This window comes from Neoarius graeffei, chromosome 10 (assembly GCF_027579695.1).
Source record: "Neoarius graeffei isolate fNeoGra1 chromosome 10, fNeoGra1.pri, whole genome shotgun sequence".
Taxonomy (NCBI): Eukaryota; Metazoa; Chordata; class Actinopteri; order Siluriformes; family Ariidae; genus Neoarius; species Neoarius graeffei.
The window spans coordinates 11,311,806-11,339,569 of NC_083578.1; the positions used below are offsets into that span (position 1 = coordinate 11,311,806).

General features: G+C 40.0%; 1 protein-coding gene across 1 annotated transcript in view; it reads left to right on the top strand.

Annotated features, from left to right (window-relative positions):
- setd1bb (SET domain containing 1B, histone lysine methyltransferase b) overlaps positions 1 to 27,288 on the top strand; it is a 48,319-nt gene extending 21,031 nt beyond the window's left edge. Inside the window, exons 13-19 of the mRNA XM_060931012.1 lie at positions 7,155 to 7,331; positions 9,887 to 11,053; positions 17,820 to 17,992; positions 18,315 to 18,437; positions 20,119 to 20,238; positions 23,794 to 23,931; positions 27,115 to 27,288. Of these exons, the coding sequence (XP_060786995.1) occupies positions 7,155 to 7,331; positions 9,887 to 11,053; positions 17,820 to 17,992; positions 18,315 to 18,437; positions 20,119 to 20,238; positions 23,794 to 23,931; positions 27,115 to 27,288 (2,072 nt within the window). The remainder of the gene's footprint in view (positions 1 to 7,154; positions 7,332 to 9,886; positions 11,054 to 17,819; positions 17,993 to 18,314; positions 18,438 to 20,118; positions 20,239 to 23,793; positions 23,932 to 27,114) is intronic.
- The last annotated feature ends 476 nt before the right edge of the window (positions 27,289 to 27,764 follow it).

Here is a 27,764-nt window from a genome sequence, read left to right on the forward strand (position 1 = left end):
TAATTCCATCATTCAGTATTCAAGGTATTCCTCAATTAACTTGTTTTTGATCATCATACATTCGTATTTTATTTTTTTCCTTTCTTACTTTTTGAATAAAAACCCTTTTTGTATCACTGCCCTTCTAATGCACAACATGGGTCAAAAACGACCTGCATTCATTTTCCAGGTTATTTCATGCATGGCTGAGCGTTTCTATGATATACTTTTGAAATAAATTCATTTTGTCATTTACTTTTCCAAATATGCAGTAAATATCTTGTTTTTGTTTAGCACAAATCATCATTTTTATTTTTCCTTTCTTAAGCTATGAACAAGCACAGCTTTTGTAATTCTACATCAAGTTTACACACATGGGTCAGAACCGACCCGCATGCATTTACTCCAGCGTTTGGTGGGAACTGTGAATTGTGCTTGTGTCAGACATTTCACAGCTCAGCACAGCGCCCTTTGCCCATCTAATACATGCAAGTAATGTTTTTCAATTGTTCTAACATTACCTTAGAAAAAAATTGATGATGTTTAGGTTCCCTTGAGAGTGAGTAGATTACTTGTCAGAAAGTTACAAGTAATTACTATTAGCTACCGAGCTGTCGACATATTCTACTTTAGTTAGCTAATTTTATTGTAGTTGGCTTAGCTAACTACATAGTTAATAAATAAATAACTGGCCCCATTCACTGCTAAAGTAATTACTTGAAACAAATTATTATAGTATGAAGACATTTAATTTTAAATCACACTTGGATGACCCATGTGTAGTAATATAAAAAAGTATTTTTGTTCATAAAATAGGAAAGAAAAAATTAAATTAGTGATTTGTGGTAATTAAAAACAAGATATTTAAAGAATACTTGGAATATTCAATCATAAAATAAATTGAATTCAAAAGATAGAGCAAAGAAAAACTCAGTCAGCATGAAATAACCTGGAAAATGAATGCGGGTCATTTTTGACCCATGTTGTGCAGTAGAAGGGGTGTGCATATGTTTTGCATCAAAGGGTTAAAGGAGTAGTTTGCAAAAACATCTAATTTACACAGTGCTCTCTGTCTCCCAAGTGTTGCTGACCAGCCAAGGTGTGTTTGGTGTTTAAAGGTTTTTTTTTTTTTTAGTTTTATATTGAAGTTGTTAAACAGGTATTCCATGAAATCAAGTCGTACATGAGCTGCTAGCTATAAGCCATGTATGACGAGATTGAGCGGAATAACTGTTTTATTCTATCCACATTCACTGGATTCTGAGAAACAGAGCATTTTTATTTTTATTTTTTTGCAAATTCAATAAATAAAAACTTTATACGAAACGTCTGACAAAATAATTTCCACTTAGAATGTAAACAAACCGGGCGGCACGGTGGTGTAGTGGTTAGCGCTGTCGCCTCACAGCAAGAAGGCCTGGGTTCGAGCCCCGGGGCCGGTGAGGGCCTTTCTGTGCGGAGTTTGCATGTTCTCCCCGTGTCCGCGTGGGTTTCCTCCGGGTGCTCCGGTTTCCCCCACAGTCCAAAGACATGCAGGTTAGGTTAACTGGTGACTCTAAATTGACCGTAGGTGTGAATGTGAGTGTGAATGTGAGTGTGAATGGTTGTCTGTGTCTATGTGTCAGCCCTGTGATGACCTGGCGACTTGTCCAGGGTGTACCCCGCCTTTCGCCCGTAGTCAGCTGGGATAGGCTCCAGCTTGCCTGCGACCCTGTAGAAGGATAAAGCGGCTAGAGATAATGAGATGAGATGCTATAATAATAATAATTATTATTATTATTATTATTGAGAAATAAAAAAAGATATGTTCTTCCCATCAAATACTTTCATTCCATGTTTTCTTGCACTTTTTTTCTTCTTTTTTAGGGTTTTTTGGCGGTTGGCAAACCAACTTAAAGATGCATTACTGCCACCGACTAGGCTGGAGTGTGGAACAAGAGATACTGGGGGGAAAAAAACTAAATTCTTTTTGCTATTTCTATTTCTTTTAAAGACTTGATAATTTTTGGGTTTTTGTTTTCGAGTAGAGTTTTTATTTCATCCTCGGTTGGTTCAGCAACACACGCCGCCATTTTGTTTTTCTTTACTCACGGTATCCGTGACTTGCAAGTGGTGTCAAAGCAAAATAGAAAGCCGGATGTCGGCCATGTTGGTGGAGATACAAACACGGGGTCAAGCGACATTCCATACAAAACATTCACGCATGCGCAACTCTCTTTGTTTTTCCACTACTTTAAGCGTTCTTTTAGCTCTGCCATATCTTTGTGCTGTATATGGTTGTGTTCACAACAGTACTCGTGACCGTGACACGTTCCGATTTTTTAGAATTCCGTCCGTGATTCGGAAAGAGGGCGAGGAAACTTTGAGGCTTAGTACGGAGATGAGACGAGGGGACCAGGACACTTTGACCATTTCATTCCGTCCAAAGCCTTTTTCAGACGCACTATCAATTATTTTATATTTCAGGTATTCCGGTGTTCACGAACAAAAGCCCCATGAGAGCGCTGCTCCGCGCCTAAAGATTTAACATCATCCAGCTGGCTTTAAAAATTAATAACTTGGCGAACGGAGCTCACAGCGAAGCCCCATTTTACAGGCACCTCCCTTTAAGCCTCCCCCTTTGAAAGAACATGGTCTCGGGTCGGTAGGACCACGCATCGGCCTGGGATTTGTGAACAAAGCCCCCGCGAGAGTGCTGCTCGGATTTAACTTGATCCATACTATGCACTCATTTGCTTTACACAGGGATGAGAGTTTTCTGCTTTTCGGCGGATTTCCGCTTTTTCTGAGCAAAAATCGATATTATGCCAAATCCGTTGAGATTTTTTTTTCATTGAGGGGGGTTGGGGTATGTTCCTTCGTGATACTCAAGCATACGACGATGTTACATGTTTAGTCTTGCTAAGTCTCGCGGTAGAATACGTGTTATCTACAATGTAATTGGCCAAAACATCGCTGGCGAGAGCATGATAGCCAATCATAACAGTTCTTACAAGAGTGTGGGAGAGAACAAAAGCCAATCATAACAGTTCTTACAAAAATACCCGCATCTGTTCTATTGTATCGAAACTTGCACATGTTCATCGTCGCTGCGCTTCAAAAACACGTTTCTCTTTCGTATCGGCTTTTTTACTCAAAATGCCGAATACAATTGACAAGCGAGACGAAGCGAAGGTACGTGAAATCGATGCTGGTATAAAAAACAGAGAGAGGACTGACAAGCTTTTGTCTTTGGCCAAAAAGCTGAAGAAGTCGAAATGATTAAATGAAAATGAGAAGTGACTGTGAACTATAAATAATTGTATAAAGTGTACATAGACATTATCCCATCAACTTAGCATTCGTTTGATTTAATACACTGAACATGTATATGATGGTCAGTAAATCTGAATGCTGACAGTTTTGAAAACTTAAATATTTCAAAAGACTTTGAAATCATATGCAACTAATGAGGACATAGGGTGACTGACCTTTTCTCCCTAAGAAATTGTATTTAATATATAAACATTTTGATAATTAATAAAACTTACGTTTAATGTGAATTTAGTTTGTCGTTTTTGTTGATCATGAATTATAACCATACCCTTGAATGTAGAATGTGGTTTTATTTTGAATTCAAACAATACTCCTATTGATTTGAAACATATTTTCATGTAAATATATAAAAAAGACAACAGATTTTTTATCTACTACAGCTCAGATTGCAGGAAAAGTGGTTTGTAAGGCCTTATTTTTCAAAATTTTCCTGGGGGAGTATCCCTCCCAGACCCCTGGCTTCGGGCGCCATCTTGTTTTCTGCTTTTCTGGTGACCACCCACTCTCATCCCTGTTTACAAAAATGTGTTTTGCTTCAGTCAAATCCCATTGAGAATGCCTCCATTTTTCAAACAAACAAATACCTGAAATATATAATAATTGATAGTCCGTATGAAAAAGGCTTCGGACGAAATTACCTGTAATTGTACTCGATGGTCGGTAGAGGTGTCTTATCTTCAGAAAAGCCTGACCTTTTTTAATAATATGGGTCAAAACCACACATCTGTCTTCGCTCTAGAGTTAAAATCATCGTAATACTGAGAAAATTCAGCGCTGTTTACAGACACGCTTTCAGCGGCTGCCATCCTACTTGCTTTGTATATCCACCATCATGGCGGACACTCATGACGTAGCACATTTTGATCACGTGGTTGCAAGTCATCTATTGTCTGATTTATTTGTGAACATCGTTATTGTGACTCGTTGCTAATTTGAAATTTTTCTTCCTGTTAACGGCCCCCTTCACACACACTGGTCTGGTTCTGGTATTGATTTGGTTTCACCCTGCCTTGGTCTTGACTTGATCTCAACCTTTCAAAGTCTTGGTCTTGACACACTTTGGTCTTGGTCATGACTTGATCTCGGTTTAGGTGGTCTTCACTCCAACACTAGTAATGTGTTCAATTTAAGCAAGTCATCTATATGAGTTGATAGCCTAGTAGTAGAGTAGCCAATCAGAGCGCGCGATTGTTCATATCCAGTGAATGTGGCTAGAATAAAAGGCTAGTGTAACTAACAAATAATGGAAGTCTATTTTACCCAGAATATTCTCTGTAAATATCTGACTCGGGAGAAATCCAAAGGTTTCGAACACTTTAAAAACCAGTGTGACTTTCGGTCATCTATAAACATGACCCAAGCACGCCCCCAAATGTTGTATTCCGTACTGAAACACTACATCTGTGGCATATTTCCATTGCACTGAAAAAAATGTATTATGATTGTGTAGCACTTTAGCGCTGTCGCCTCACAGCAAGAAGGTCTGGGTTCGAGCCCCGTGGCCGGCGAGGGCCTTTCTGTGCGGAGTTTGCATGTTCTCCCCGTGTCCACGTGGGTTTCCTCCGGGTGCTCCGGTTTCCCCCACAGTCCAAAGACATGCAGGTTAGGTTAACTGGTGACTCTAAATTGACCGTAGGTGTGAATGTGACATACATGTCAACCTATACGGAATGTCCGTATTTTATACGGATTTGATTCAATAAATGTCGTATACGGGCGTACAAATAAAGTTATACGGATTCTTTAAAAAAACTTCAATATTTATTTAGAGCTATAATCAATTCCCACGATGATAAAAGAGCGCATAACATTTACAAACGTACTGTACACCACAGAAAGCACAAACAGCCAGTAAAGAGTCTTATGAAATCGCGCGTTATCTTGTGGTAGCGAGACTTCGTTCCACTTTTGATCATGCGCACACTGCATTGCGAGAATCCCACCAACTGTGAAGTAACTTTTTTTTTTGAAACGCGTACTTCCACCTGAGCGACTTTCACTAGCGACTGAAAAGATTCTGAATGGGCACTCCGGCAAGATCAACACAGACACTTGCTGTGACATGCAGCCTTGTGAGGTATTGGTGCAGACTGCTAAAAAAAGCTGTCATGGAGTACAATTCAGAACATTAGAGTGACACTTTGTGTTTTTGTCGAACATTGGAGCTTTGTATTCATTCTGAAGGTTTATTGTTATTAATATTGAATAAAAAGTAACTTGGATATATCATTGTTAATTATCATTCAAATTTTAGGTAAATTATTTTAATTTGCATCTTATACGGATTTTATAAGGGAAATACGGATTTTGGAGGTTGGTTATACAGGTTTGATTGACCAAAGGTTGACATGTATGATGTGAGTGTGAATGGTTGTCTGTGTCTATGTGTCAGCCCTGTGATGACCTGGCGACTTGTCCAGGGTGTACCCCGCCTTTCTCCCGTAGTCAGCTGGGATAGGCTCCAGCTTGCCTGCGACCCTGTAGGACAGGATAAAGCGGCTAGAGATGATGAGATGAGATGAGCACTTTGATTAATTAAACACATAAATTGAGAATGGACGTTGTGTTTAACGATTACCTACCAATGACTGGGGAATCTTATGAATAATGAATAATAATTGGGCTCACTCTTCTATTGGCCATACACACACCCAGTATTAGGTGTTACTATGCATATGAAGAGTCACAGCAGGTCTCAGGTCAGACATTTATTTAAATCCTTTGCAGACAGAGGTGGACAGTAACGAAGTACATTTACTTGAGTGTTGTACTTAAGTATACTTTTTGAGTATCTGTACTTTACTCGAGTATTATTTTTTTTGGAAACTTATGACTTTAACTTCACTACATTTGAAAGGCAAATATCGTACTTTTCACTCCACTACATTTCTATCAAGCTCCTCGTTATTCGTTACTATGAAGCAGCTTTGAAAGTGGATTTTTTTTCTTTTCTTTTCAAAAATATGATTTTTTGTTTTTGCATGTGACACTGAGACAGCCTATCAGTAATCACTAGGGTCACGTCACATCCGTAGACTGGATAAAATCAAGTTCAGTGATTTCTCCGCAGCATTATTTGAACTCGATCAGTTGATGGCAGAATGAAAGGAGGCAGTTCTTCTGGGGAATGCACGCCCCCATGGCCCATGAACCCATGTTTCAGTTTTCTGTACAGATTAAAGATTAATTTCATTTAAATTGTTTGCTTTGTTTGCCGAAAACGAACCACATCACAAGCTACAAAAACTCGCCATCCAACCTGCAGAAGTATATTGATCTATATAAACGTTTTATTCCAGGAGAAAGCTTGCAATGAAGTTGTCTGTGCTTTTAGAGCTAGCAATAACGTTACAATAGCTATGCAGTCTGGTTAGACAAATGACTTTCTATGGATTTGCCTGCCAAGTTGCTGCAGCCTTGTCCACGACTAACGTTAACACATAGCTAGTTACCTTGGACACTGTTAGTTAGCATGTAAAAACGGAGTTACGCTAACATGGATAATGCTAACTTATCTGAAGTCCTTTCAGAAATATGTTTTAGCATAATCTTGCCAAATAAACAGAATGTAGAAATCTGTGTTTAACTGTGTTTATTCTACAGGTTCGACAAGCGAGTCAGTAAATCTAGTCGGTTGCTTCAGAGGTTTTGTAAGCGTTATGGCAATAATACAACAATGCATTGACAGAAAATTTACTTTTAATCCTTAAGTATTTTTAAAAGCAAGTACTTCAGAACTTTAACTTAAGTAAAAATTTGACTGGACAACTTTCACTTGTATCGGAGTAACATTTAACCAGTGGGATCTGTACTTTGACATAAGTAATGAAGTTGGGTTCTTTGTCCACCTCTGTTTGCAGGCACTGATCCACAGCAAGAGCTGCGAGTGCGAGTGTTTCTGCACAGCTACGGCTGCCAGGATCCAGTCACACAGCATTTGTCTAACAAACTCGAGCTGTCTGACCCGGCTCTGCTTTCTTCAGCCGACGAGCCGCAGCTGGAGTGTCCACCATCGCCCATTTATAGAGAGTTCTCCGGTATGATACACACGACTAACACTACGAGAACACAAACAAAATGAAACTTGTTTCTGTAATGAACATAGACAAATATTTTAATTGTATTTATTATTTTATATTTGTATATTTTATATCCAGAGATTATCTTCTGGATCATTTGACCTGACATTAACAAGGAGACATAAAAGTTTTTAGAAGTGTCTTTTTTCTTTTTTTTACATGACTTTATATTGTTAATAACTGATCATACTTAAATAATATTGGCTGGCTTTTTTTCGTGGTATACCAGGTATATTCCATTCAGCTAGCATGATATTAAACAAGTCAAAGACGAGTAGCTGAATGGAATATATCTGATATACCATGAAAAAAAGCCAGCCAATATTATTATTATTATTATTATTATTATACATACACATTCCTTTTGGGTGTTCATCGCGTCTTTCTCTTTCAAAATTCTCTCAAAATCTTCCGTATTTAACGAAGCAAACTTGGCGGCCATGTTTGTTTACAAATTGTCACAGTCGCTCACTCGCTAGCGCGGAAGTTTTACGTCTCCGACGTGTGACGTCATGTTATCTTGACAACCATGCAATAACCAAATCAAACCAAATGAATGAAACACACTAGAAGGGAATAGAATACATGTTTTTATTCCATCAAAAAAGTGTCCTGTATGCAGGGCTTTGAACCAGAATTTTTTTCCTATTGGTTCGTTCCGAACAGAAACAGAATTTTAACGTTTCCGGTTTTGGGTTCCACCATTAAATAGACGTTCCCGAACCGGTTAGAACAAAAAAATTTCATTCCCGGAACGGTTAATTACGTTCCCTGTCAGCGGTTTAACAAATGGCTATAAAATTATGTCTCCGTCTCATCCAGCTTAAGCCAAATGTAGGCTAATTCTATTACAACCTTCATTAAATAAGACAAGAAATAATTCAAAACAATTATTATTTCAAATGTTGGCGATTTGGATTCTCAGTATGTATTCCCATCTACACAAACAGAAAAAGTGCCAAAAATGAAAGATAATTCGTTTAGTGTGTTACCAAAGGCTAGTCAGGCCCTATGCATTGATAGGCTAACAGAGGTTAACGTCATTTAATGTTCGCGAGCCTCTCATTAACGTGGACAAATATATTGATATCGTGTTTGAAATTGACGTTTTCGAATAACGATAGACTGCAATATTTACCTTTTATTTAAGATGTGGAGACGTGATAGTAGTCCACCCTCCCGCTCTCTCCATTCAGTCAGCGAACGTCACACAGGAAGTGAACCCCAGCAGGTCATAGAAACTTGCGCAGGAGAAGAATGACTTTTTTATTTGTAGACTACGGAAACTTTGAGGAACGAAATAAAAACCGGTATTAACCGTTACCATTATTTTTAATAAGCGTTTCTGTTCCGGAACATAAAAAATAATAAAGTTTCTGGTTTCGTTTCTGTTCCATGTGAAATAGAAAAAGTTCCCGGTTTTCGTTTTCGTTCCTTGAACCGGTTCAAAGCCCTGCCTGTATGTATAATTAACAGTTATACCACGAAATTGAGTCATACATGAGCTGATAGCTATAAGCCATGTACGACGAAATTGAGTGGAATAACTGATTTATTCTATCCACATTCACTGGATTTTGGGAAACAGAGCATTTTTATTTTTTGCAAATTCGATAAATAAAATCTTTATATAAAATGTCCGACAAAATAATTTCTGCTTAGAATGTAAACAAACCAGCGAAATGACCGTAGCAATTTGTGAAAACTGCGATGTTAATAATAATAATAATAATAATAATAATAATAATAATAATAATAATAATTCTTGAAAAATAAAAGAGACGTTCTTAGGCCACACCAATTTAATTAGTTGGTTCTCGGATTTTTTCAGGAAAAATATGAAGCGAGCGGGCGAAATAAAAATAAAAAAATGCTCTGATGGTAAAATTAGCGGTGGAAATAGACCGAACAACACAGGCAAACCAGTAAACAGATAGGCTAAATAAACAATTGAATTACAGTCAATTGAACATCTACAATGCACAGATAAAAAGATTTGACCAGGAGTAGGCTACTTCACAAGTCTTTAACGAAAGTGAAAGGGGCGATTTGATTGGTTTTCGACATCACATGATCTCACGTCACGTGACCTTTTCTGTTGGCGGGAGTTTGATTTCGATTTATTTTTTTCATTTTGCATTTTCTTCAAGCGGCGATTCCGAGAACCAACTAATCGAATTGGTGTGGCCTTACCATCAAATAATTTTATTCCATATTTTGTTGCTGCTTTTTTTGTATTTTTTTTTCTCTAAGTAGAGTTTTTAGTTCGTCCTCGGTTGATTCAGCAACATGCTCCACCATTTTGTTTTTCTCTACTCACAGTATATGAGCTGATATCCTAGTAGTAGAGTAGCCAATCAGAGCACGCGATTGCTCATATCGAGTGAATGTGGATAGAATACTAAGTTATATACTGACTATTTTAAAATAAATTTGGCCATCAAGTTACATTACAATCTCAAGATCGAAATATTTCACCGTAGTTAATGCATTTCTTTTTTTAATATTTACAGAGACAGAACTGGAGGATCCGGGTTACACAAATGAATTACTCGAGGATTCTGGGAACCTCAGACCCCCGACACCAACAGGTTCCCTGTCAGAAAGCGAGCCCGACCTCGTGCTTCGGCACGGTTTATCGCCCCCTGCTGCCGACGAGGTGGAACTGCCCTGTACTCCTGGAGGAGGTTTTGAAACAGAGCCCGAAACTCCCGTTTTATCCCCAGCACCTGCTACTCCCCTCCCTCCTCCACCTTCTCCCACAGGCTTCCATGTTTTCCCCTCTCCTGCCCCGTACTTGTCTCCTCCTCCTCTCCCATCGTCTTATCCTGCCTATGAGGAAACTCCTAAAACGCCAGGGAAGAATAACAGAGAGGAGCAGATACATCATATACCAGTGATTACACGAGACGCAGTGCTAAGGATGGCGATGCACAGCCCGTTTTCTCCGTCCTTTCTCTCAGTATCACCTCACACAGGAAGCGGGGTTCCTAGAACTCCAGGACGAGACATGAATCCATCCTCACCTCTTTCTGAAGACAGCGAGGTCGATTTTCAGCACAGGCAGCATTGGCGAGGTCGGCGCCCGCGCTGTTCGCACCAAATCCACGTCCACAGCACCAGCTCGTCCCCTTACTCTTCCGATTCCTCAAGTTCAGAGACACAAAATTTGAGCTGCTCTATAAATCAGGTGGCACGTTTTGATGTTGCACATCTCAGAAAGAGACGAGAACGGATGCAGCGTAAAAGAAGAATGATCCTCTCACAGAGAACCAGACGAAATAGGGATGATTTTCAACGCATGCCAGTGCGAAGTTCATTCACTAAATCATCATCCTCGTGTGATGCAGCTCCAGATTTCAGCATGGATTTGGCAGCCCAGGCCAAAAAGCCACTACAGGGACTCGAGAACCGATTAGAAAACAGGCTTCACGAGCGGCCACTGGAGAACCAGAGACTCCCCAAACCACTGTTCCCGTGGAGAAAGAGAAAGTCGTGGCGTCACACTTCTTTCTTTGCTCCTCGGTCGAAACGGAGAGAAAAGCTGCTGATCAATGCCGTCTGGACTAAAGGAGTGAACTTGGAGGAGATCGGCCACCTGAAGGCCTCATACGAGAGGATGCTGCTGCAAAACAACACCTTCGACTGGCTCAGAAGCACACACTGGGTTCCTCATCCTCATATCCTTACCTAGACTATCTGTGTGTGTATGTGTGTGTCTTTAACCTCTGTTCACATCAGGGTTTATGTGAATGTGTGACTGAGTGGTTAGAAAGAATTTTACTAGTTAAATACGATTTGAGTTTCATAATACTTAGGAAGGCAAAGGCAAAAAAAAAAGATCTACATTTCAGTATTTAAGATCCCGTGTTCAACATTTAATGCCTGAAACATTTCTGGTAAAACTAAAATGGACCTGCTAGTCAGTTAAGGCAGCTGGTTTTCACATTTTTTTTAAACTATCAATTTTCTAATTATGTAAAACACAAAAAGTTACGGAACGGTTCAGTATAGACCCACTTGCAGAGTGAAAAATCCCTGCTTGATTATCAGTAAATGGGCAAGCAGGGTTTATACAAGGGTAAGATAAAGGTTTAGAGAAGGGTTTGGGTTTGTTTTGTGCACTTTGAAAACCAGACAGGATACAGTTCACTCTTAGAAAGTATAGTACATTAGGGCTACAATGGTTTGTCACTGGGGCAGTACCCTCTCAGGTACTTATTTGTACCCTTTATATACTGCTTGATCACGGAATCCAGGGACACATGTCGGCCCGGGGGCATTTTGCGTTATCGACAGATTCAGAAAGTACAGTTTCTAAGCTTTCCAATGATGCCTTCCATGTGGAGATCTGACAATATTTGAAGAATGTGTGGCCTTTTGAAAGTGCATACCTCTTAAAACAGAAAAGGGAGAAAATCGCCCTCAAAATTTTCCTTCTCAGTTACTCTGGGTGCAGGGCGGACACATAATGGTGCTCATTTGCATGATATTAAGGAAAGCCCTACCCCCTACTAGCTAGCACGATGCTACTTTCATGTAAACAAAGATCACCACGTCAATTTTCCTTCCATGCAAAGTATGCCCAAAACAATTATGAAGTACAAAAATAAGTCCTAAAGTATACTTTAACGTTTTGTGGTTGAAAAATTACTCACACCATAAGAAAGAAAGATAGCACGATGATAACACAACTAACACAATGCTAGTTTCATGTAACCAAACCACAACACTCTCCGTTACATGCAAAAATAACCACACAACCTTAGATTAATAAACTTACCCCATCAGAAAGAGAAACGTCACCTTGCACACATCAATGCCTCCGATGGAATATGTAGTCCTAGAACACTTCCTTTTGGTTGGGTTTTTTTTTGCTAGAAATGGTTATCTCCGATGTAACTACCGTGCGTCTGTTTGCTTCGAGGTGTTTCAGCTCCTCTGCGCTCTGTTTAGCTTGCTCCATATTCATTCCATAGTGAAATTACATGCCTGTATGCAGCTTAAGTAGCCACGAGCTCAGCTCGTATCATACAGCTGATTGGCGAAAAAAACCCCAAAAGACTTAAATCGTCACGTGAATGGCCCATATGGTAATTTACCCACACCCCCCAGCAGGCTACAGTCCTGACAAAAACGAGACAATTTGCAACAAAAAATGTATGCTTTTCCAACAAAACAATCTTTTATCTGAAATACTGATTGCATTCTTCAAGATCTCAACTTGCACATGATGGAAAAAAACGAAAATCACAAATTTCGAGAAAAAAAAATGCTTCTTTTGTGATCTTCTCGGATTCGTTTCGGCCGACATGTGTCCCTGGATTCCGTGAGGTGACACTTTTGGCCCTTGAAACAGGGGTGTAGCTAGGATTTTTCGGGGGGGGGGGGGGGGGGGGGGGGTCACACACTGACTGGCAGCCTGAGTACATTATATAACAAAAAATAGTTACCATTGCTAGTTTTAGGCAGCTTAGAAACCGGCTCTTCCATTATTGCTGTTTCTTCCACGTTTTCTTGATGCCATGTTCTAGAAACGGCACACTAAACTTAGCTTCGAAGCCACAAAATGCAACTTTGATGGAAAAAATATATAATAAATTGTTTACCTCTCTTCACATCGAAAGAAGGAAGAAAGTTTCGCTTGTTTTGACATGGCCAATTATTAACACAAGAGGAAATACTTGTAAAAATACTCGCAACTAAAAAGACTGCAGCTACACTGACAGCTTGAACACGCTTTCTAGTGCGATCGCGTTGCGCTTGCGCAGAACTGTTTCAGTCCTGCGCGCCTTGGCTCGTGCACCTGAAGACGCACCTTGGGCTGCGCACGCGCCTAACGAGCGCCGGCACATGCGCTGTTAACAAAGAGCACCTGTCTTTAATCGATGAACTATGTTTGGGCTATTTAAGGACTGCGCCCACGCAAGGACAATGCGAAGTATTACGCTGCGTCTAGTGTGCCTTACTGAGCCTTGTTTCCTGTCCCTGTCGACCTCCTGGTTTTTCGACTCCTGTTTCTCGTCCCTTGATCTTGTATAGTTTTGGCTCTAATATTCTGTCCGTGCCTCGATTGACCTCCTGCCTGTTTCCTCGATTACGACTTTGCCTGCTGTTTCGGATTGTTTGCCTGTTTTGTGTGTTTCACGCACTGTATGCTCATATCGCACTGTGTATTATTTAACATATCTGCACTTACATCCACCTCTCCCGCACACACTCTGACAAACTGGGTTCTCGCGCCCAAACCAAAAAAATGTTAGAAAAATTACAGTGGGCGCTTTTCTAATATTCTTATGCGGCTACTGAAAAAATGTATGGTCCGACGGGGGGGGTCATGGGCACCCCAGGACCCCCCAGCTACGCCCCTGTGAAAGGTACACATAGTTACCTTGAAGTCCACTACTAAGCCCTAGTGTAGATTGTACCGTGGGGACAGAAAAGGACTCCTACAGTACCCCTACCGGTATTTCTGACAGTGTTGGGATTGGAGAAAAAGGCAAGAAAAAATAAAGAAGGTGCCAAAATGGCATACTAAAAAGAATCTTCCTTACTAAACGGGGACAAATAAAATAGTAAAATGGGAATAGACTCCATTAAAGCTAGACTGCCTTTCAGATTTTTCAAGTGTAGAGCATAAAAAGAATTTTCCCCGACACCCAGTTATTTTTGTTTAGTGGACCGAAAGCTACTGAATTCAAATCACAGACTTCCAATTTTATTATTTTTTAAAATAGAACAATTAATGAATTTATCTCCACGTGGCCAGAAATTCTCCGCTATTTTTTCCTGCTTCACCATGACCCAATTCAAGATACTACGTCATGCATAACGTAATGGGCTTTCCCCGATCGCGCAAGGCATTGTGGGATACAAATTTGAAACAGGAGAGAAAAACGGAGGACGTGAGTGTGCGAATGAAACGTGAAAGACCGACTACAGTAACAGAAAGAAAACGAGAAGAAAAGACGTTATGTTATATACGAACGAAAGGAAACGCAGGACCAAACTAATAAATATCGGCGCTCAGCGAGCACCTCGGTGTGATCAGCTGTTCGTTTAGCGACAGAATGATGGAACTGTCAGTGCACACTCAAAGGTAAACCTGCGCATACACACACACACACACACGGACTTCCTCTGTCTGCTTGAGCAATTTCATGCAGATTATTTGCTTTAATCCCCTCAAATTAAATAACTTCCCAGCCACAGAATGGCCTGATATTTTGTGAGATATTACAGAAATAAACATATATCACAATGACCACATTTCAGAGGAAACTAAAGTTCACGGATTTTATGAAATCGAAAGGCCGTCTAGCTTTAAATCACTCATGGGCAGCAAGGTGGTGTAGTGGTTAGCACTGTCGCTTCACAGCAAGAAGGTTCTGGGTTTGAACCCCATGGTTGACAGGGGCCTTTCTGTGTGGAGTTTGCATGTTCTCCCTGTGTCTATGCGGGTTTCCTCCGGGTGCTCTGGTTTCCCCCAAAGACATGCAGATTAGGTAAAAATACCCAGTCACTGGGGTTGCACAAGCCACTGCTGGTCCCAAGATTGGAGAGGGTTGTGTCAGGAAGGGCATCTGGTATAAAAAATCTGTGCCAAAGGGGTTGAAATTCAATTCAATTGTGGCTTTGCTCTGTATTCTTCCCCTGTCATGAACAAATTAAATCTTCCACATTCTTTTTTATTCTTATGTTCCTTTTCCTCTGACCTTGGGTAACTCTGACCCTGACATACTGTACCGGTCACCCCTCGACAAAGGTGTAAAGAAACGTTGCATCCACCGCTGGCTTTAGGTCTGGTACTAGAGGTACTTGGGGATTTTCAACTCTTCGTCTCCTGCCTGGTAGGTGCAGGCAATCAGCGCAGAGAATTCTGGGCTTCCCAATGTACTCCGCTATCGCCCTCTGCTGGCTGCCGCTGGTGTAACATGGCCTCTTACATGAACAATATTACATCCATCTATCTGTTATCTATGCTGCTTATCTGTTAACGGTCCCGGGGACATTGTGCAGGGGCACACTACAACCTGGGCAGGTCACCAACCTATTACAGAGCTAACACAGAGATGAACAACCATTCATGCCTAGTTTTGCAAGATTCACCAGCAACTTAGAGTAGCCAGTTGGTCTAATCCGCATTTCTTTGTGGGATTTGGAAGGAGAACATTCAAACTCCACACACAAAGGCCTCAGTCAGCCACGAGGTTCGAATCCAGAACCTTCTTGCTATGAGACGGCAGTACTAACCACTCTACCACCATGCTGCCCCCAAATACTGTATATAAATGTTTATTTTCAGTAGAAATTATGAATCCATTTGGGATTCAGTTTAACTTTGTGTTGGACGGCGCAGATATTAATATGAATCGTGCACATGGAGAAAGAAATTTTTGAAAAAGATAGAAATAGACCCTGAACAAAAGCACCAGTCCATAGCGCATGCACATGCACACACATACTGATTCACATTGAGTAGCTATTACTTATAAAATAGCTTCTGAATTACAGTGGTGCTTGAAAGTTTGTGAACCCTTTAGAATTTTCTATATTTCTGCATAAATATGACCTAAAACTTCATCAGATTTTCACACAAGTCCTAAACGTAGATAAAGAGAACCCAGTTAAACAAATGAGACAAAAATATTAAACTTGGTCATTTATTTATTGAGGAAAATGATCCAATATTACATATCTGTGAGTGGCAAAAGTATGTGAACCTTTGCTTTCAGTATCTGGTGTGACCCCCTTGTGCAGCAATAACTGCAACTAAACGTTTGCGGTAACTGTAGATCAGTCCTGCACACCGGCTTGGAGGAATTTTAGCCCATTCCTCCATACAGAACAGCTTCAACTCTGGGATGTTGGTGGGTTTCCTCACATGAACTGCTCGCTTCAGGTCCTTCCACAACATTTCCATTGGATTAAGGTCAGGACTTTGACTTGGCCATTCCAAAACGTTAACTTTATTCTTCTTTAACCATTCTTTGGTAGAACAACTTGTGTGCTTAGGGTCGTTGTCTTACTGCATGACCCACCTTCTCTTGAGATTCAGTTCACGGACAGATGTCCTGACATTTTCCTTTAGAATTCGCTGGTATTATTCAGAATTCATCGTTCCATCAATGGTGGTAAGCCGTCCTGGCTCAGATGCAACAAAACAGGCCCAAACCATGATACTACCACCACCATGTTTCACAGATGGGATAAGGTTCTTATGCTGGAATGCAGTGTTTTCCATTCTCCAAACATAACGCTTCTCATTTAAACCAAAAAGTTCTATTTTGGTCTCATCCGTCCACAAAACATTTTTCCAATAGCCTTCTGGCTTGTCCACGTGATCTTTAGCAAACTGCAGACGAGCAGCAATGCTCTTTTTAGAGAGCAGTGGCTTTCTCCTTGCAACCCTGCCATGCACACCATTGTTGTTCAGTGTTCTCCTGATGGTGGACTCATGAACATTAGCCAATGTGATCGAGGCCTTCAGTTGCTTAGAAGTTACCCTGGGGTCCTTTGTGACCTCGCTGACTATTACACGCCTTGCTCTTGGAGTGATCTTTGTTGGTCGACCACTCCTGGGGAGGGTAACAATGGTCTTGAATTTCCTCCATTTGTACACAATCTGTCTGACTGTGGATTGGTGGAGTCCAAACTCTTTAGAGATGGTTTTGTAACCTTTTCCAGCCTGATGAGCATCAACAATGCTTTTTCTGAGGTCCTCAAAAATCTCCTTTGTTTATGCCATGATACACTTCCACAAACATGTGTTGTGAAGATCAGACTTTGATAGATCCCTGTTCTTTAAATAAAACAGGGTGCCCACTCACACCTGATTGTCATCCCATTGATTGAAAACACCTGACTCTAATTTCACCTTCATATTAACTGCTAATCCTAGAGGTTCACATACTTTTGCCACTCACAGATATGTAATATTGGATCATTTTCCTCAATAAATAAATGACCAAGTATAATATTTTTGTCTCATTTGTTTAACTGGGTTCTCTTTATCTACTTTTAGGACTTGTGTGAAAATCTGATGATGTTTTAGGTCATATTTATGCAGAAATATAGAAAATTCTAAAGGGTTCACAAACTTTAAAAGCACCACTGTATATCACCTCTTTGTGATTTTCTAGGCTTTGGATAAAAAAAAAAATCTTTAAAGGCTCATTAATATTCAAATGCATTTTCTTTTTACATTACTGGCATTTAGCAGACGCTCTTATCCAGAGCAACGTACAACATACCCAGAGCAGCCTGGGGTGAGGTGCCTTGCTCAAGGGCACTTCAGCCATTCCTGCTGGTCCAGGGAATCAAACCGGCAACCTTTTAGTTCCAAAGCTGCTTCTCGAATCATTAGACCCATGATAACTAAAATTCAAAAGCTGTATTTGTAAGCATTTTGACAGCCCTAGTGTGTGTTCCTTGACTTCACCTCACCGAGCAGTGTTCCTCTGGAATGGCCACCAAAATTGTTGGATGGCGTTCGCTATCACATGACTGGGTCAGCACGCACAGAGGGATTTTACATCATCAGCAAGAGGGACAAACTGCACTACCTCCGACACACACACGCTGCCTTGGGAGAGCTGACTGCAGACACTCAGGTGGGAGTTGTGAGTGAAGGCAGTTTGTAAAATTACTGAAGGCTGCCTAAACACATAGACAGACAGATGCAGACGAAATAGTACGGATTTGAGAGTAAAATTATAATACATCAAAGTAAGAAGCTGGTGTGTACAAAATCTCCTGCATTTCCTGTTCTTAATTTTTTTGACGAGAAGCATAAAACTATTATTTATGTTTAATATATTTTAATAATACCAACAGAATGTAATCATTTCACACAAATTTCTGTAATGTATGTAAATAAGATAGAAATTAACTTGAGCAGATTCCATTTTCAAATCCGTGACTTTTGATTCATTTTCTGAGTTTTCTATCCACGCTCAGCTTCCTTCGTCGTCCCGTTCCGGATCAGATTTCCGAGCCGAACAGCGGCGCCTGCTCTCCTCCTTCAGCTGCGACAGCGACCTGCTCAAGTTCAACCAATTGAAGGTGCGACTCACGAATCTACAGCCAAAAGTCTGAGTCCTGGAGCGCAAATCTTCAATAATAATTTGCTTTTTTTTTTTTTTTACACACTACACTAAACTGACTTCCATCCAGAGTGTGTTCCTACCCCACTGTTCCTGGGATGATGTACAGTTGTGCTCATAAGTTTACATACCCTGGCAGAATTTTTGCTTTCTTGGCCTTTTTTCAGAGAATATGAATGATAACACAAAAACTTTTTTCCCCACTCATGGTTAGTGGTTGGCTGAAGCCATTTATTGATAAACAACTGTGTTTTCTATTTTTAAATCATAATGACAACAAAAAACGCCCAAATGACCCTGATCAAAAGTTTACATAGCCCAGTTCTTAATACCGTGTATTGCCCCCTCTAACATCAATGACAGCCTGAAGTCTTTTGTGGTAGTTGTGGATGAGGCTCTTTATTTTCTCAGATGGTAAAGCTGCCCATTCTTCTTGGCAAAAAGCCTCCAGTTCCTGTAAATTCCTGGGCTCTCTTCCATGAACTGCACGCTTGAGATCTCCCCAGAGTGGCTCGATGATATTGAGGTCAGGAGACTGAGATGGCCACTCCAGAACCTTCACTTTGTTCTGCTGTAGCCAATGACAGGTCAACTTGGCCTTGTGTTTTGGATCGTTGTCATGTTGGAACGTCCAAGTATGTCCCATGCGCAGCTTCCGGGCTGATGAGTGCAAATTTGCCTCCAGTATTTGCTGATAACGTGCTGCATTCATCTTTCCTTCAACTTTGACCAAGTTTCCTGTGCCTTTGTAGCTCACACATCCCCAAAACATCAGCGATCCACCTCCATGCTTTACAGTAGGAATGGTGTTCCTTTCATCATAGGCCTTGTTGACACCTCTCCAAATGTAACGTTTATGGTTGTGGCCAAAAAGTTCAATTTTGGTCTCATCACTCCAAATTACCTTGTTCCAGAAGTTTTGAGGCTTGTCTCTGTGCTGTTTGGCGTATTGTAGGCGAGATACTTTGTGGCATTTGCTTGGTTTTACAGTAACAGAGCCCCTGATTTTCCATTTGTTAATCACAGTTTGAACACTGCTGACTGGCATCATCAATTCCTTGGATATCTTTTTGTATCCCTTTCCTGTTTTATACAGTTCAACTACCTTTTCCCATAGATCCATTGACAATTCTTTTGCTTTCCCCATGACTCAGAATCCAGAAATGTCAGTGGCTGGATGAAAGATGCAAGAGTCTGTCTGGATCCCAGAAACTCACTCAGCTTTTATGCACACACACTGATTACAAGCAAACAGATCACAGGTGAGGATGCTACCTTTAGTAGCCATTCAAACCCATTTGTGTCAACTTCTGTGCATGTTATCAGGCCAAAATCACCAGGGTATGTGAACTTTTGATCAGGGTCATTTGGGTAGTTTCTGTTGTCATTATGATTTAAAAAGAGAAAACACAGTCGTTTGACAATAAATGGTTTCACCCAACCACTAAGCATGAGTGGAAAAGATGTTTTTGTGTTATCATTCATATTCTCTGAAAAATGGTCAAAGAATCATAGATTCTGCCAGGGTATGTAAACTTATGAGCACAACCGTATTTTACAGCTGATACACATACTGTGCATGGTTACTTTACTGTTTATTATTATATTTAAGTGTACGTTTGATGTATTTTTGGATTCAGTTCCGTAAGAAGAGGCTGCGCTTCAGTAGGAGTCGCATCCACGACTGGGGATTGTTTGCAGAGGAGCCGATAGCTGCTGATGAGATGGTGATCGAATACGTGGGACAGAACATACGGCAGGTGAGACGGATGATACTGTACACGAGCCAAACATTCACGTGTCAAACTTTACTCCTGTCTGCCACCATTATGTATGTGGATGCTCTAATTTATCAGATATAAATGGAACGGATCAGGTTTTCATGGAACGAAGGCATGTCAGACAAGGGAAAAGATATTTAGGATTTCCGAGTCTGCAGAAAAATGGTATAGTGTATTTATCTGTCATGTGTCTTTAACAATATAGCAGAAAAACACTGAAAGTTCTCCATTTTCATGTGCAAATCAGATTTACATATTAGCTCGACCCAATATTTAAAGGAGAACTGAAGGCAAATTTTTTATAATCAAAATTCTATTTATCTCATTTTATTAAATATAGGAATGCATGTTTGATCGCTATTCTGTCGCTGCTATAGCAAGTTATGAGTGTTTGAAATATGCTCTGTAATATATCAGTCCGTATGTCAAAGCAATGGCTGTAAACGAGATTCGTTGAGACCTGTGCGAGACATCGTAGGACGGAAGTAAAACGTACAGCGGAAATCAAAGTGACCAACATCTGCCAACGTTGTCAAAAGACGCGCGCCCTCTTTCGAATGCTGGCATAATCAAGCCAGAAGTTTTCTTTGTTTTGATAGCAATCAGGAAAGTTTGAAAAAGGCAGAATTCATCATTTAAACTCGTTTTTGTGCAATATTTCGTTTGGAAAACAGTTTTCAAAATGGCGCCACCGACACCTGGCTGACACTTCACGTTTCGAATTCTCGCACAAGTCTCGTGAAGATCGCGCGGATAAGTGACGCCTGCCGTGGACCAAACGAACTAAATTCAACACGGCTAAAAACCGAATAGGCCGATAAGTATAATATTTAATTGCGATTATTTGCCAATACGAGTCACGATATAAGGTTACTAAAACCGAAAACGTAATTGAATAACACGTTAAGAAATAAAGCAAGTTTAAAAATGACTTCAGTTCCCCTTTAACAGTTATTCCATGAAACCGACTCGTACATGAGCTGATAGCTGACGAGGCGCATAGCACCAAGTCCACATTCACTGGATTTTGAGAAACTGCATTTTTATTTTTTGCAAATTTGATAAATAAACATTTTATACAAAACATCTGACAAAATCATTTCTGCTAAGGTGGACTTCCTAAAAACCTATCAATGGCTGCATGAATTGACTTGAGTGTTTTGTTTTGGGGTTTTTTTCTAGAAAGTGCCGTCTTGCTGTCATGCCGAGGTATAGAATAGCTTTAGACGTATTTAATTCTTCCTTGGACATTTCACTTTTGTAATTTTCAAACTTCTTTTGAGCTTTTGAACCAGTCTAAAAAAAATCAACAAATTTTAATGCTTAAAGATGAAGAATGTAAACAAACTGGCGAAATGACAGGAGCAATTTGTGAAAAATGTGATAATTCTTGAAAAATAAAAAGATATTTTCTTCCCATCAAATACTTTTATTCCATATTTTGTTGCTTTTTTTGTATTTTGGGGTTTTTCTTCTACTTCTTTAGGGGTTTTTGGCGGTTGGCAAACCAACTTAAAGGTGCATTACCACCATCGACTGGGTTGGAGTGTGGAACAGGAGATATTTGGGGGGGGACTATATTCTTTTAGCTATTTCTGTTTCTTTTAAATACTTAATAACATTTTTTGGGGTTTTGTTTTCGAGTAGAATTTTAATTTCGTCCTCGATTGGTTCAACACGCTCCGCCATTTTGTTTTTCTCTACTAACGGTATATGAGCTGATATCCTGGTAGTAGAGTAGCCAGTCAGAGTGCACGATTGTTCATATCCAGTGAATGTGGATAGAATAAAAAAGCGTATTCTTTTACTAAAATATCCAGGATTTCCAAGATCTCCTTCATATCAACTTTCAAGGACAGTTCTTTCTTTGGAATTTATAAACACATAGGCCATTTATTTTTGTCCATCTTGGAACATTGGCTAATAAATAAAAATAAAATAATAATAATAAAAATAAAAACAATAATAAAAAAGTCATTAATAAATATCACGAAGGGAGTCTGCTTGGACCTTTACTTTTCGTGATATTTATTAATGACTTACCAGATGTAATAAAGGTCGGAGTTCATTCTGCACTTTACGCCGATGACACAAAAATCTTTGCTGCTGTGAAATCTGCTGGAGATTGCGCGGTCATACAAGACAGTCTATCTAACTTGGGACGACTGGTCGAGACGCAATAATATCCAGTTTAACACTTTAAAGTGCAAGGTATTAACAATCACACGAAAAAAGCAGCCTATCAACCACGTATATACTCTTAACGATGCTCCGCTCAAGCGCGTTATTGAAGAGAAAGATCTTGGTGTGATAGTTAATTGCAAACTGTCATGGGAAAACCACGTTCATGCTGTCGTTGCAAAAGCGAATAAACTGCTTGGGCTCCTAAAGCGCACCTGCCCGTTGTTAACGGACATGTCAGCTAGAAGGACACTCTATCTTGGATACGTCAAGTCACAACTCAATTTTGGGACCCAGGTTTGGTCGCCCAGCCAGTTCTATCTGATGGCCAAAATAGAGCGGGTGCAAAGGCGGGCCACGCGTTGGATTTTAAGATCTCGCGTAGGTGAGATGTCCTACAAGGACAGGCTTTTTAAGCTTGATCTTCTACCATTAGCGTATGATAGGGAACTGAAAAACCTTGTATTTTTTTACAAATGTTTGTACGGACATACCAATCTAAATGTACATAACTTTGTATCATTTGTATCACACGGCCGTACAAGAGCAACTCGCTAAATTTGAAGACTCCTTCCTGCAAAACGTCTACTTTTCAGGCTTCCTATTTTAATAGAACTGTCAAACTGTGGAACTCTACTTGTAACTATGCCCCTAAAATCTGTTTTTCTACTCTGACCTCTTTTCAAACCAACGTCAGGCAAACCTTGTTCCACCTTCTGGAAAACACTTTCGATGTCGATTGGCCATGCACTTGGTCGTTTGTGAGATCGTGCCCTTGTCATCGTTAGAGTTTAATATCTGTATCATGTTAATTGCTCTTTTTTAGCTTACTTTAATTGTGTTTATTCATTTATACATAGTTTTAATTATTTGGGCGGTGCCTCACATGGGTACTTTCGGGTCCCGTTCGTGCCGACCCCTTTGGGTGGCTTTCTTGTCAGTTATTTTTATTTATTTATTTATTTATTTATTTATTTATTTTTGCTCATTGATTTTTGCATTTTTGTAATTTGATGTGAGAAGTCATGCCCAATAAAGCAATAAAAAATAATAAAAATAAATCAATTTATAGTGAAATAACCATATTAAATATAACTGATGTAATCTTTAAAGTACTTCTCTTCACACTAACACTTTGGAAGTATTCTTTTGCCTGAAACATCATTTCTTTTTTTATTTTTATTTTTTTAAGATCTCCAGTTATGCAGATTTAGAAGTCCTTTATTTTTCCAGACAGTCTCTTAAAAGTAAAACCAAACACTCTCTCCTTTTGTGAGAACTTCTGTATTCAAGTCCTGTATAAAAGAACGTGGCCTTGTTTTGGAGCTGCTGTCATTTGAACTCTGTCTTCAGGTGATCGCAGACATGCGTGAGAGACGCTACGAGCAGGAAGGCATCGGCAGCAGCTACCTGTTTCGGGTCGACCAGGACACCATCATCGACGCTACCAAGTGCGGCAACCTGGCCAGGTTTATCAACCACAGCTGTAACGTGAGTAGTGATTAGTACTTTGTGCTTTGGTTAAGATTGAATGTAGAATCAAAGGTTACTGTTAGATTTATCTCACAACCACAAATAAAAACCTTGTTTAAAAAACTCCTCTCGTAAACTTAGCTTTAATCCTGTTGCTTCATTAGTTGCAGGAAATTTCATTCATGGATTCATTGTGGCTGCTGCCTCATAGAGGCGAAGCGAGGCAGTAGCCACTGTGTCATCGTGTTGTAAGAATGTGTAACAATAGCGCACTGCGCATATGCATAAGCATTACAATCAGCAGAACGGCAAATCGTGATCTCGTGATACGAACAGTTGATCCCGTGTTACTAAAGGTACACAAGAACGAGTGGCGAAGCCACAATGTCATCGTGTTGTAAGAATGAGTGTAACAATAGCAAAACTTCGTAACCAATCAGCACTTATCCTGATCAAGTTTGATTACCCGTTCTACTTCTTGAAAAACTTTGGAACCAATCAGAACTAGAAACAAAATAAGAGAAACCTCGTTATAACTTCGTAGTATCGGAAGATAATCGGCAGATTAAAAGATAAACGAAATTCACCTCACGGTTCGCCAAAGCTACTGATTCGATATCAAGTAAGTGGTGTTTGTTTTAAGAAAATTTACATTTTGATTATCACAGCTTTTGTTTGGTCTTTCTGAAAGGTCAAATGAAAGGTTTTGTAAGTTTTTTGGTTTTTTTTTTTTTTTTTTAGCTTTTTGGCAGATATATCGAGAAGCCGATATCAAACTTCTGCTATTCGCTTTAAATTTTTGATTTTATTTTTTATTTTAGAGCCTTTACACAACACTTGTGAAACACAATGTGCTCATTAGTACTAAATAATGTTTCTAAGACAGACAATTCATGAACAAGTGCTTTCTTACAACCCCGATTCCAAAAAAGTTGGGACAAAGTCTCATTCTCATTATCTCTAGCCACTTTATCCTGTTCTACAGGGTCGCAGGCAAGCTGGAGCCTATCCCAGCTGACTACGGGCGAAAGGCGGGGTACACCCTGGACAAGTCGCCAGGTCATCACAGGGCTGACACATAGACACAGACAACCATTCACACTCACATTCACACCTACGGTCAATTTAGAGTCACCAGTTAACCTAACCTGCATGTCTCTGGACTGTGGGGGAAACCGGAGCACCCGGAGGAAACCCATGCGGACACGGGGAGAACATGCAAACTCCACACAGAAAGGCCCTCGCCGGACACAGGGCTCGAACCCGGACCTTCTTGCTGTGAGGTGATAGCGCTAACCACTACACCACCGTGCCACCCCCAAAAAAGTTGGGACAAAGTACAAATTGTAAATAAAAACGGAATGCAATAATTTACAAACTAATATTGTATTCACAATAGAACATAGACAACATATCAAATGTCGAAAGTGAGACATTTTGAAATTTCATGCCAAATATTGGCTCATTTGAAATTTCATGACAGCAACACATTTCAAAAAAGTTGGGACAGGGGCAATAAGAGGCTGGAAAAGTTAAAGGTACAAAAAAGGAACAGCTGGAGGACCAAATTGCAACTCATTAGGTCAATTGGCAATAGGTCATTAACATGACTGGGTATAAAAAGAGCATCTTGGAGTGGCAGCAGCTCTCAGAAGTAAAGATGGGAAGAGGATCACCAATCCCCCTAATTCTGCACCGACAAATAGTGGAGCAATATCAGAAAGGAGTTCGACAGTGTAAAATTGCAAAGAGTTTGAACATATCATCATCTACAGTGCATAATATTATCAAAAGATTCAGAGAATCTGGAAGAATCTCTGTGCGTAAGGGTCAAGGCCAGAAAACCATACTGGGTGCCCGTGATCTTCAGGCCCTTAGACGGCACTGCATCACATACAGGCGTGCTTCTGTATTGGAAATCACAAAATGGGCTCAGGAATATTTCCAGAGAACATTATCTGTGAACACAATTCACCATGCCATCCGCCGTTGCCAGCTAAAACTCTGTAGTTCAAAGAAGAAGCCGTATCTAAACATGATCCAGAAGCGCAGACGTCTTCTCTGGGCCAAGGCTCATTTAAAATGGACTGTGGCAAAGTGGAAAACTGTTCTGTGGTCAGACGAATCAAAATTTGAAGTTCTTTATGGAAATCAGGGACGCTGTGTCATTCGGACTAAAGAGAAGGACGACCCAAGTTGTTATCAGTGCTCAGTTCAGAAGCCTGCATCTCTGATGGTATGGGGTTGCATTAGTGCGTGTGGCATGGGCAGTTTACACATCTGGAAAGACACCATCAATGCTGAAAGGTATATCCAGGTTCTAGAGCAACATATGCTCCCATCCAGACGACGTCTCTTTCAGGGAAGACCTTGCATTTTTCAACATGACAATGCCAAACCACATACTGCATCAATTACAGCATCATGGCTGCATAGAAGAAGGGTCCGGGTACTGAACTGGCCAGCCTGCAGTCCAGATCTTTCACCCATAGAAAACATTTGGCGCATCATAAAACGGAAGATACGACAAAAAAGACCTAAGACAGTTGAGCAACTAGAATCCTACATTAGACAAGAATGGGTTAACATTCCTATCCCTAAACTTGAGCAACTTGTCTCCTCAGTCCCCAGACGTTTACAGACTGTTGTAAAGAGAAAAGGGGATGTCTCACAGTGGGAAACATGGCCTTGTCCCAACTTTTTTGAGATGTGTTGTTGTCATGAAATTTAAAATCACCTAATTTTTCTCTTTAAATGATACATTTTCTCAGTTTAAACATTTGATATGTCATCTATGTTCTATTCTGAATAAAATATGGAATTTTGAAACTTCCACATCATTGCATTCTGTTTTTATTTACAATTTGTACTTTGTCCCAACTTTTTTGGAATTGGGGTTGTACTATTTTGAAAATAGATCTAGTTCACAGCATTGTATTTTGAACAAAACACAGGAAACAAAATTGGTAACCAAAATACTCCAAGCCCTGATGCTGCTCACAGCTCGGTGATGCTTGCAAGAGATGAGGGGAGTAGAATTGATAACATATGCTATCCTTACTGTATGGACATGGGATCAGAAAAGTTTTATTTATAAGCAGTAGCCACATGGACCCATAGGATATGTATTTTTATTTATTTTTTAATGCAATAAAGCAAGAGGAAGTTTAACTCCTTCTGTTTTCTCCTGTTTACATTCAGCCAAACTGCTACGCTAAAGTCATCACTGTAGAAGGCAAAAAGAAAATAGTCATCTATTCTCGTCAGCCCATCAGCGTCAACGAAGAGATCACGTATGATTATAAATTCCCCATCGAGGACGAGAAGATCCCCTGTCTGTGTGGAGCTGAGAACTGCAGAGGAACCCTCAACTAGACAACGACCGATTGTGCCGTGCAACATGATGTCATTGTTTTATTAGCATCTGAGTTCCTCCAGCATGAGGCACTAACCCTTCATGACGCATAAAGACATTGTGTTGCTATTTTAATCACCACAAGTGATGTAAGTATATACACAGTCCATCGAGGGACTTGGAAAGATGCGGTTATTTCTTTTAAGTAGATAAATGTAATAATTATTGACACAGTGTGAGTCACATCTTCAGAGATACACATCCTAACAAAGAGACGGTTACCATTTAACTGGAAAACTTAACCAAACGTCTGTCTTGGGATTTAAATCCAGAGGTCGTGTGTACACAGTTCATTGTACAGTTGTTTTTCTTTCATGTGCAGAAAGCATTTGAATTCAGAATCATCACATATCAGTCTGTATGGTATTACACTTCAACATGCAGGACAAATAAAGTCTATTTTCTTGCAGGAAATGAGTTCATGTCACTTCCCTGG